Source organism: Aptenodytes patagonicus, chromosome 5, assembly GCF_965638725.1.
Source record: "Aptenodytes patagonicus chromosome 5, bAptPat1.pri.cur, whole genome shotgun sequence".
NCBI lineage: Eukaryota > Metazoa > Chordata > Aves > Sphenisciformes > Spheniscidae > Aptenodytes > Aptenodytes patagonicus.
In genome coordinates, this window is record NC_134953.1 from 54,934,407 (window position 1) to 54,947,240 (window position 12,834).

The 12,834-nt window shown below is 36.4% G+C and overlaps 1 protein-coding gene across 1 annotated transcript in view; it reads right to left on the minus strand.

The window, feature by feature from the left end:
• MSH4 (mutS homolog 4) overlaps positions 1-12,509 on the minus strand; it is a 34,080-nt gene extending 21,571 nt beyond the window's left edge. Inside the window, exons 1-6 of the mRNA XM_076339876.1 lie at positions 12,233-12,509; positions 9,878-10,042; positions 5,027-5,190; positions 2,292-2,402; positions 1,105-1,220; positions 302-475 (exon numbers count right to left, since the gene is read on the minus strand). Of these exons, the coding sequence (XP_076195991.1) occupies positions 302-475; positions 1,105-1,220; positions 2,292-2,402; positions 5,027-5,190; positions 9,878-10,042; positions 12,233-12,509 (1,007 nt within the window). The remainder of the gene's footprint in view (positions 1-301; positions 476-1,104; positions 1,221-2,291; positions 2,403-5,026; positions 5,191-9,877; positions 10,043-12,232) is intronic.
• Between the last annotated feature and the right edge of the window lie 325 nt (positions 12,510-12,834).

Here is a 12,834-nt window from a genome sequence, read left to right on the forward strand (position 1 = left end):
AATCTGTGAAATTTTGCATCAACATCATTTATAAGTTTGAATAAGACATAGACATCAATGTAAAGATGACTATGTATCATCTCTTCCTGCAATTCACTTGTAGGATTTCCTATGCTAGAAATTTTGTGCTGAGTTGTAATGCATTTCTCTGTCCCAATATTTTTTTTTTAAAGCTCCAAATGGTATATAAGTTCTGTCATACAGAAATAAATATAATGGTCAGCTCTTGACACAAACGTCAAGGAAACTTGGTGAAATACAACTTTATAAAAGGGTAATTTGTAAACTTAAGTATTCTTACCGCGAATCTCTGTTATTAACCACTAGTTCAAGATTTTGTGCTGATGATGAATCTATCATAGCTGTTTTCTCACTCCCCTGGAAACGCACTTTGAGTGATTTAGGAGCATAAACTGAATTTTGAATAAATTCAACATATTTTAGCAAAGCTGCAGCAGCTGCAAGACAGTAGTACCTTGGAAAGAAACAATCTTTAATGAATGTTGAATAGTGCTATTTAAATACCACAAAACCAAGCAGTGCACTACAGAAATCACATTCACGCTTCTGCTTGACAACTACTGGGATTGATAGCACTGAAAAAGCAGTATGTTTTAAGTATGCACTAACCCACGTATAGTGCACATATATGCATGTAAATCAAATATTCATGAATGTTTGAGTCTATGTACACTTGACACCCCACACTATATAGCTGGTATTGTGAACATACATATTTCAGCCGTTACATGCGACTTGAAACAAAGACCCAGGTCACCAAGTATCACTACTTAAAATTGTTGGTACAAGAAAAACATTTACTGAGGCCAGAAAGACAGACAATCATAGCTGTTAAGTTGTATCTTTAAGGAAAGAATGAAAAAGAGGAAGTGGAAAGCTGTGAAAACTCAAAAAAAAAAAAATCTGTAACAGGCTTTCTATTTGTTTCTAGATACATCAGAAACACTGGAGGGCAAAATAAAAGAACAACTCTGTTATGATTTTCTGATTTTTGGAACAAGCCACAGACTTGTGTACTAAGTATGTAAAAAGCTGTTAAAAACTTATCTGGGCACAGTATGCTTCTTCCTTTTTTAAACATACTTTGATTGAACCTCCATGAAAACTGTGCTGAATTCAGATGCACACAATTGTTCTATGTATTCCAAACCCTTTGTTTCATTGAAGTATTTTCTTTGGACAGTTGTAAAAGCCACATTCTGTGAAGATGGGGGGAAAAGCAAATAGTTTAAAAAGTTACAGAGAATTTTTCATCAGACAGACTTCTCTATTTTTCTAGTGATACATGTTTCCAAGAAAATCTATCAACTGATTCAGCAATCTGTCTTTGCAGAAGTATTCATTCTAGCTTATTAGCACAAGCAAGCCACACTATTGTCACTCATCTTTCCTTCTCTCTGGTAGTGAGCACATATAAAAAGGCTCATACTACTCTTTTGAGCAAATGAACATAAGCTTTTTCTTGGATATTGCTTTTCCTCTCAAGAACTAGCTACTCCAAATTTTGAATTTAACCCGGATTTGGTTAAAATTAATGACTTTTCGGGAAGAGTTATTTTCATGCTAGCATCAATGCTCACATTCAAACTGTAGTTTTCCCTTGCCAAGGTTTAAGCCCAAGGGATCATTGTCAAGCCTTCAATGGTAAATAGGGAATAAAGATATGCAGGTCAATGTAACTGAATGTGTGCAACGCATGAGTGATTTATGCAAGAAAAAGGAGAGAGGTCAGAACGTAGAAGAGGACTCGTGGAGAAGCCATCAGCAGTGTAGACGTGGAAACAATTCAAGTAGTAATTAATACAGTTTTTTAGAAGTTCTGAGTCTTTACTACTCATAAATTACATACACTAGTTCATCTCACCCTCTTTTACCCTACCAGTGCTCTTTTTCCTATTCTGTAATACATTAGCCCCATCTATTTATCAGGTTGAGAGCAAAGAAGGAGCAAAGGAAAATGCTTGATTTTTTCATCTATGAATCTTTCCTAGGTTCCGTATTGCTCAAATTACTGCAATGCCACAAATTCAAAACTTTCAGCTTTAATCAGTAATATACTTATCTCTGTAATTGTCAGGATTAGAACTAGCAGCATTGGAGCTGCATTTTGATTATTCTTTACCATGGTAAAATTAGGTCCAAAAATCATAGAAAACACAAAATCTGACTGCATTTAAGGGTTTAGAAGTTGTGGAAAAGTCTCAAATCAACAATCATATAGAAGTGATCAATAAGAACTCTAAAATATGGAATGAAATTTAAGAGCTTGCCTTGAAATGTTCTGTTATCAGACTGAACAATTTTGTTGTGTTCCCTGCATCACAAGCAGTGTTTGACATTATTATTTCTAGTGGTGTTAAAATCCTGAGTTTAGTAATGACCTGAACAAAAAAATTCAAAATAATTCAATAAAAATCCATATATAATCTATAATATTTTTACACGATAATGAACCAGCAATAAAGAATCACAGAATCCTTATATTTTAAAATCACAGTTCCAGTCTTATAAATAAAGACCAAATTTTCTGTTAACTTCTACATTAATGAGTCAAATTTATCTGTATCTATAGATAGATCTATATAGATCTGTATCTATAGATACAGATATATAAATATACATGAAACTAAACTAAAAAAAAAAAAAAAAAAAAGGTGTCTATCCCCTGTTATTTAAACACAGAAACATGTTTGTCATCGAAAGAAGAGATAAATATCCAAAACTATATTCCATGGCTATGATGGCAGCTTTCTGGACTTGCAGGTGAAAAGTTAATGGTGCTCTGGAAGATCAAGAAATGCAACAGGTCTGAATATTAATAATCTTTTGATTGAGACTTGTTTTAGACTTTGTTCTAACCTCCTCATAACATTTATCTCAGTCTTACTTTTTTCAATATGGCTCAAAATGCACATATTTAAACCAGCTTTGCTTTGATTATGTTATACACACCTGCTGTAGGGATTTAAAGTACACTATATGCTTTTCTCTGTTTATTGTATGAGAAAGGACAAACACCATTATGCATTTATATTCATTTATATCATCATTCACAAATTCTGAAGGGAGAAACATGAAACAGACTGTATTTTAAGTGCTTAGAAGTTAAGATGTGAAAGAAGGGATAGATAACAATGCAAAGGTGAACAAGCATAAAAAAATACACACAATAAATCATTAAAGGGTATTGGGGGGTGGGAGGGAGAGCTGTTGCTGCCCGTCATATCTGATAATCATTAGGAAGGTTTTTTCAGAGGCATCACAGTTAAAGCAAACCTTGAGGAACTTTACTGAATTAATTAATTTACAGAATATTCAAAAATAAAAGGGTGCACAAGAAAAATATAGTAAGTTTGATATCAATCACTAGCAAAACACGGATAGTGGCACTGTAAGAAAACAGCTGATCAGCAGATAGACAGTATTGTTAAAGGTGTTAGAGATTAAGGTAAGAAACTAGAATGGTCAATACAGTATCAGGTATGACCACATAATGGAGAACTCAGTAATCTAAATGGAAAATTAGGAAGAGGTGTACAAATAAAAATGCCATCTTTTAGAATGATAAGGGAGGAAAATACCGAACAATCTGGTCACAGCCTGACAGGCAACTAGAGAAGATGTAAACTTATCAAGTTACAAGCCTGAGTAACAGAGAAGAGAGTAATGTTATCAGAATTTAAAGACAAAGTGTGAAAGGCTTAAGAAAAGTAATTGTATTCCATCATTAAATTCAAGACAAAACCAAAAGTAAAGGGGTGGGGGAGCAATTTGGGCAGCTAAAATACTTCTCAGTTTGAGAAAGATGTATTTCATGGGACAATAATACAGTTCTTAACCCTGACACAGTACAACAGGGGAGACTCTAAACTATAAACACAGCTACTGCTTGCTAAAAAGAAAGCCTTTTACTCTTAGAAATAACCGTAATCTTTATGAAACCATTAAAATTAGTAAACAATTTCCATAAAAATAATCTGAAGTTTCCTTGCAGAATTCTAGTCTTACCATTATTTTGATTACGAGATTTTTTTTTTTTGTAGGTACAAGCAAATCAATTTTTCACTTTCAAACCTTTAAGTGAATTGATTTAAGTTACCACATCGTCATCTGAATGTCTACATTTTCTCATGCACCCACATTTTCAAGGTGCACAACTCATTTTGATTTTTAGTACTGTGCATCACAAGTATTTCTGCAGCTGCCAGGTTCAATATGTACTTACGTGTGTTAAGACCAGGATAAGCTTTAAAAGCACTAACGATCAAAAAAATGACATTATACAACATATATTTTAGTAAATAGATTTGATAGCTGTTTATATTCTGAGTCATATCTATTTATTCTAATTAAATTTAGTTTTTATTTCTTTGAATATTGTAATGATACTACAAGCCATATTATTTGCTAGCATGTGTAACTACAACAAAACCGTTAAATAAGATGTCTTATTAATGCTGGTGTTGCATAAACCAGAGAGATTACTCTCCAAATTAATGTAGAGCATGCAGTGTTGCTAGGCAGAACACTTGGCTGTAAACTGAGTGAATTTCATTTTGAACTAAGTGAGAAGGAATATTTATGCAACCATACAAAGCCAGCCCCACAGTTACCCTACCCCCCATCCCCGCCTGAACACATACATTTATGCAGTTCTGCTCTCAAAGTTGTTTTGCCTGATGAAAAATATTTGCAAGTTCTACTACCATGTATTGCCCAATGCTCTTCAAAACAAGGCATCTCACGCCCACATTGTTCAATCACTTTTTTGCAGAAAGGCTGTTTTTCTTTTGCAAAATATTCCTCTATCTAAAATCAGAGGCACAGTAAAAAAAATAGCAGTCCTTTCAACATTGCACATTTTCACGAACTTGTTAATTTCACTTTTGAGAAATTTCTTCCACAAACTAAAAATTTAATTTCGCATTAGTCATAAGCTTTTTTAAGAAAGTAAGTCACAATAATTAGCCTGTAAGGGATACAGCAATTAAATATACAACAATACCTTGGCATAAGTTGTATTGTCTGCAAATTGTGATAATACCACCTCAGGATTTTTTAAGTCAATACTGGCCATTCCTACTTCACCTCTGGCAAGGCCTCTTCCTTCTACTACAGCTACAATAACCGACCCAACAGTATGAGCAGAGACTGCAGATGAGGATGTAACTGTAAAACAGTTGCATATATTCAGTTATGAGCCTCTACTTCACATTCACAGAATCATACTTTGACATTCCAAGTGAAATATGTGTTTACACTCCCACATCCATGGAAAGCCCTTTCAATTTACCAAACTTAGTTAAAAATTAAAAACGCTGGTTGTTGAACTCCTTACTTGCCACACCATACAGACAAGGCACACTTTCCGAAGTATGAACATCACACTCTTACATTAAAAGACTGACTGAATGCATTCATTCAAGATTGTCAGAACTAATCACATTTCTGTAGCAAGTAAAAATACAGTTTCTGAGTCACTATCTCTGTATTAAACAAAAAAAGATGTTTAGTGCATGCCAAAAAACATTAAACATTTGCCATTTTAAACTCAAAACGATGCATAACTATTACCGCTACTTAAAATCAGGTGTATTAATTAAAGAGAGATACTGTAAGTTAATATTCCACTAAAAGCACAACTCTGATCAAGGTGGCTTAGATCTTGTCAACTTAGGGGAAACTATATAAAAGACATATAACTATGTCTTTTATAGTTTGAGATATATATATATGTTTCATCTGATTTTACGCTAAACTTATTAAACTATTCTAAAATATATATATCTACAGTACGCTTGAGACCCAATCATTTGCTTTTCATTTTGGTGGGTTTTTTTAAAAGACATTTCTAGTATCTTAAAATTGGTTTGGCTTAAATTTTCCCAAATATCATCACAAACTCAACTGATCTCATCTTCTTCAAATAGCCAGCTATCTCTCCGAGACACACCTTACAAAGATTAAGTGTGAAAATTAAGATTACAGCTCCTTAACACCTAATGTCTTCCTTTCTCAAGACCCTAAACCTCATTTTCTTATCTAGTCTCTTTCTTTTCCCATGTAGATAAAAGCACCAACCCAGCTGCTCTAGCACTTTGCCCAACATAACGTAGCAAATCTACTTTGGGATTGTACTATAGACCTACAATAAACCTGATGTTTATACCTAAACTGAACTCTACAGACGTACGATTCCTAATCTCATGTCATTCAGATCCAAATAGCTAATTTCAAAAATGGGGCTATTTTGTGTTCAACTATCGTTTATTGCAGTATAGTTGACTGGAGACCAGTTTCAACGCATTCCTTCATCTCACTCCTCCCACACCACTTCATGCAGTACTGAACTTTAAATAGCACTGAGTTAAAACCCAACTGCCTTCTAGCACTACTGTTTCGGTGCCTAAAACCTACGCTGTGAGCCAATAAGAAGGACAGTCTCAGAGATGAGGGGGCTGCAATCAGAATTGGGGGCATAAGAAGTTGGACAAAATGAGCTGACCCTCTTCTCAACTTCCCTCTGGGTGCCTGCCAGCACAGATCTGTGCAACAATATGACTTAACCAATAGTAATAGAGTCCCCGCACACCAAATTATGCTCCCCTATTTAAGAAGCATTGCTTTTACGTGCTAAGTTACAGTACTTCCTAAATACAACATTTAACTAATGGGGTGATACCATTTTAATTCAGTGTACTGAACTTCTTTTAATCTATGAAAGACCAAAAATATATATACAGTGCTTTAGTATCTCAGCTAATTTTTGTTTCATGTTTGCAAAATGGTGTTACATTCTTCCAAATTCTATTGGAGAAGCTACTAATTGCATTTTGTTTGGAAATCTGCGACCAAAGATTGTGAGACTGTGCTATTCAAATGAGCAAACTTGTAACTTCAGTATTGCTCAGCAAGTTATTACCACACTATTAAAAGCAGCTGCTACATACACTGTGGTATAACTTCTCAGACAAACTGGAAAAACCCTTCATAATCTCAATCTTCTTAACTTTCAGTTGAAAGCCAAACTAAACCTTACAATAGCCGAATTGAACAGTTTCGTCACTTAATTCTTCTTGAATTCACTTAAATATTCAGAAGAGATGCCATTATTAAATAACCATTAAGTCTAAAGTATTCAAAATAAGAAAAATACTTGCATATACAAGGCACGCCCCATTTACACTTTCAAGAACATCTAAACAGTATTGGATTTTGATAGCATAGACATATTTACTGGTCTGAAACACCAATAAACTCTACCTGCTTCGTAGTGATATTTACATTCTTTTCCACCATTACGTTCCCTCGTTCTTCACAGAATTTGCTCTCAAAAAGCAATGGAATAAGAGTATTCTCAAAATAGAACGACGCTGCTGAGAAGGCGTAATACAACAAACCTGCCATTTTCTTCTGAGTAAGCTCAATTTGTACCCCAGGGAATCAAAACTAATCCTACCAGGAATCTGGAAGAGCAAGATCAGAATCAGAGAACTACAGCTGGCTGCCCCCTGAGCAAAAATCTTTGATGCTGTGATACTGAAATACTAAGGAGACATATGGTTTTCTTTGTCGAAGTGAAGTAACTAAATGTTCTGCAGACTGGACATTCGATAGATAAAAGGAATCCTTGAAGCTGTGTGTACAGGGGTGGAATGGATAAGGAAGTTATGCTGAAATCAGCTACTGCAACTAGGTGAAAAGACTGAGTTCAATTAGTGGACACGGTGAGGAAGACTATTGACGACAACCAGAGGACCCCGGAAGACCACCAATGAACATAAGAGCGCGTGCGTTAAAGACTTTTGCATATGTTAATGAGTTCCAAGAAATAGCATGAATATGCTAATCATTTCTTAGAACTTTAATGAATATGTATATTCTGATTGTACATAACTCCCATAGTTGAGCAGCCCGGTGCGCACACTAGGTGGAGCGATCCCCTGTGCGCCCGGCGCCACAATAAAGAATGCCTGCTTTCTAAAACACCAAATTGAGTCTTAGAGAGTTTTTCATCTGCCGACTTACAGTAACAGCTGCACAGAACCGAATCTGAACCTTCATTTATTCTACCTATGTTCTGTAGGCCACAAGATGTCAACAACAGCATTCACATAAAGTTTCATCTGAGGCCTGCTGAAAATGTAATTGTTAATCTGCATCTTCTACTCAGAACAACCCCTGGCCCATTAGCAGCAGCTGATCACAATATTAACTCTTCTTTTAAAAGCAACTAAAAGGTGAAGATGATAATAAGTATTTTAGATTAGGTATGGTAATTACACAAATTTTATTTGAAGATGGTTAGTTTTTCAGTTTGTCACGCTAAAAAAAATATACAGTGACCAACCAATGTTCTTCAGAATGTGATATTCTGGATACGCTGTCTTTAGTACATATCAAAGAAAGATTGATCAAGGAATGTCACGTACAATACAGCAAGCATAAACAAATATATAGATGCATACACACAAACATAGAATCATAGAATTGTTTAGGTTGGAAAAGACCTTTAAGATCATCAGTCCAACTGTTAACCTAGCACTGCCAAGTCCACCACTAAACCACGTCCCTAAGCACCACATCTACAGGTCTTTTAAATACCTCCAGAGATGGTGGCTCAACCACTTCCCTGAGCAGCTTGTTCCAATGCTTGACAACCCTTTTGGTGAAGAAATTTTTCCTAATTTCCAATCTAAACCTCCCCTGGCGCAACTTGAGGCCGTTTTCTCTTGTCCTATCACTTGTTACTTGGGAAAAGAGACCAACACCCACCTCGCTACAACCTCCTTTCAGGTAGTTGTAGAGACCAACAAAGTCCCCCCTGAGCCTCCTTTTCTCCAGGCTAAACAACACACATGTAAGAAAAAAATCAAATGAAACTGAAGATGTAGGTATGTTTCATTGTTAAGAAAGTCTAGAGAAACCTGCTCTGTGGGTTTCAACCTCATAGTTACTCTGATTCCCCAATTCCTAGAGTAGTTACAAAGAAAACTGTGGATCACAACAGCTGTAGGAAATTACAAACTTCATGTTACTTACATTTCGCAAAATAATTCAATTCGGTAGCAAGCGGTGAGCCAATTTGTATTCTTACCAGGAACAGACAATTTTTTTTAAATCAATTTTTAAATAATTTAGTTGCTTCAGAGAATTACCATTAAATAACTTTAAGAACACTAAAGACTGAACTGATAATTAGTCAGACCATGGAAGAACTTTGAATCCCATTACTTCTGCACTACCAGAGCACACAGATACACATAACATGGCACAAGGCATCATTACCCTGTAACACAACTTTGTTCATAAGCAGCAAAATGTACACCCAATGAGCTACTGTGTAAGTGTTTTTCTGAAGAACTAGTGTTCTACACCTTTGAAGATGCCAAAATAAAATGCATAAAACTTGCATCAAGAAACTTAAGAATGACATCATGATGTGTGATGTACAATGCATTACAAGCCTAAAAAGAAACCCTGATTAGAAATGTGCATAAATTCGGGCTCTTCAGTCCAGTCACCACACAAACCAAGATGTCCACAAAAATAATTCAATTTTGGACAATTCGAAAAAAGTCTGAATTCTAACTATATTGATAATTTATACACGAATGCAAAGTAAGTGACAAGAGGTTGCAATACTAAAACATCTACTGAGTATCTAAAGTACTATTTTCCCCTGTGGATGCATCTTTCATTGGCAGGCATCCTCTGTAGTACAAAACACATTATCTTTTGTGTTCTGAATATATTTCAGTATCTTACTGTATCACATAAAAAAATAAAGTATGTTTAATAAAATAATGTTAGAAATGTGAGTAGGACTATTTCCTTTAAGAGCTGTTAATCTTACCTGAATATCTCATAAGAGGGGTATGGCTTCTGCAAACAGATCTACTAGAAGAGAGGGGTGTTTTTCCTATACATGTGCTATTCAGGCCTCGCACAGAAGAAGAACTCGTGAGATTCCATGTGCTAGTATTTTCTGCACAAGAACTTTTGTCCCCAAAATATGATTCTGAGGGGGGAAAAAATTAACTTTTGAAAACAGACACATTAAATTGTATATCATTTAACTGAAGAAAAAAAAAAAAATCTTTGAATCAGTTTTTATTCAGAAAGCAATATATAAATATACCACTTAGAAAACTTTATTTTTCTTACTAGAAATAGAGCTATCCAAGCAATAACCTTTAATGTCATTCTATAAAAGCTCTCCAAAGTAGTACAAGTATAAAATGAAATAAAAATCAGTCTGTTCTGAAAACAAGCTTGTATCGATATGGTTATTTTTCACAATGACATTACTTGCAGCACCAATAAAAAAATCTTTGTTTATATTGTTGGACTGAAATACAATAGAAGTCACTTTAAAATGCATAATTTCATATTCTAGTGAATTCTAGATTTATGAAAGAATGCTATAAGTCAGCTCTATCTCACATTTGCCCATCAGTTTTAAAATCCGTATCTGAAACTGCACACATTTATGATTTTTTTTTTTTTTTAAAGCTGAGCATTCTTTTTAAAAAAAGGACAAGAAAACAAAGAACCGTGCTCAAAAACTCCTCCACTTGAGAGTGATCTCCCTTTGAATTTATGGGGCTCAATTCTCAGAAATCATACCACAATCTGGGACATGTTTGTTATCTGCAGTTTCTTTTACACGTATATCTTAAGATCTATCTACATTCTTAAGTCCTGCAAAATCTCTTTTTCTCAGATCATTAAATAATTTATTGAAACTAAATAAAGTGTTTTACTTATTTTCAGTTCTCTTGAGATGACTAACAACAACATCACATCCTTAATCTAACTTGGCTAATTGCTTTTTAAGATAAAAAAAATAATTAAAATATAAACCATTTTTCCACTTAAAACTTACAAAATTCCAGGTATTAAGAGACATGCAAACCCAAATGTTTTGGTTCCTTCTATTACATTAAAAATTGATCTACAAGACAAAATACTTCAGTATTATTCTTAGATGACCCATTAACTGCATGACATTTTCTCATGGTTGGTACAAAAATATTTACAGTACTGGTTTTTTTTGGGGGGGGCGTGTTAAATCTTGCAAAACTGTAACAGCTAAAAAAAAAATTCTTTCAGACTGTAATTTTCATTTTTTTTTTTTTAAAGAGTGGACAAATCAGCATTGCAATGCATATAGATGATTTTTAAAAATAGCGTTCACTTAGATTTTGGCATAAGTTCACTCAGAAGTTTGGCAGAAGAGACTTTGCTATTATCTTAGAACATACTGAATCTGTCATAACATAGGGAAAAATGTAATTTTAAAGACCAGATGAACCAAACCATCTAGATATTTATTAAATGTTGGTTTTAAAAAATAAGTTATGCCATACTCAAATTAGCATTCTAAGTTTTGTTTGTTGTTTGGGGTTTTTTTAGGATTCATGACTGATCATGTATGTTACCAAAAACCGTATTACCTTCTTCCTAATCTATGTGTAATGGAGATGTACTTTAGAATGCATTTCAGCAAGCGTTAATTCTTTTTATAGTTTTTCCACTGAAAAAAAATACAAATTGAACCATTTTTTCTGCCTGCCAAGATACAGACTTTGATAGTAGGATCAAGTCTTATGAAGTGTTTGATGCACACATGTTCAGTATGCAGGAGCTGTTGAGGGGTCTTGTCCTCAGCGGGGAGCCAGGAGACTAGTGTTAACAGCAGCTTTAGGTAAAGGATGGCAAATAGCAGCGTTGCATTGTAGGACCACAACATTCTTACAACACATCAAGCATAACAGCACTTAAGACTATTTCAAAGGCCAGGCCAAAAAAAAAAAAAACAACCAAAAAAACCAACAAACACACACACACACACCAAAACCAAAAAAAACCCGAACATAAAACCAAAACCCATAACCACGTGAATGTGGTTCAGGTCTCTAGTAAAGCAAATATTGTGTTGCAATTCAAACCAGTTTATTGACCCCAGCAGGGAGCTCCGATACTGCTGTCTAAAAAGCTTATGTAAAGAAAATAATAAAGATTTATTTAAAGAAGCGTGAGGAACGACCACCATTGTTCTGACGGGCTGAACGAAAAAAAGAGGTCGCTAAGACGAAGAGATGCTGCTGCCCCCTTCCCATTATAAGCACCACTTCTAACAGCTCTTTCGAAGCCCGACCCAAGCAAAGAGGGCAGAAGGATAAAGACCCGGACAGCCGCACCCCACCTCCTCTTCCGGGAACCGGCGGCTTCACTCTGCTAGCACCGGCAGCCCGGCTGGGAGCGAGGCCTTCTCCGCTGGAGCTACCCGGCCTCACCCCGCCGCTGGAAAAGCCGCCGGCGCTGTCCGCCGTGCTGCGCGGCGTCTGCAGCAGCCCAAGGGTATAGCGGGGCGTCCGCTCCGCTCGCCCGCTCCACCCTGACGTGGAAGAGCCGCGGCCCGTATAGGACTCTGAGGCGGCCGCCCGCCCACACGCGTTCGCCTTACTGCTTTCTTTCAACATGGCCTCCCCGCCCACAGCAGGCACCGTGTGAGGCTCAACAACGGCCAACCCGCCAGCACCGCCTCCTCTCAAAATGGCGGCGACCGCGGCCCGCCCGCGCATGCGCACAAGTCTTACACTGCGACCGCTCAGCACTTACCCCCGGGAGACCGCCGCCTCCTGCCGAGATGGCGGCAAGCGGCCCCTGCGCCGCTCGCTGCCGCCCCGTGCCGAGACGGCGGCAGAGGGCCGCATCTCCACCCCTCCCACCCCGTGCCGAGATGGGGTTCTGTCGTTCAAGAAAAAAAAAAAAAAATGGTAAAGCTGCAGGTACTAGTACGGCTAT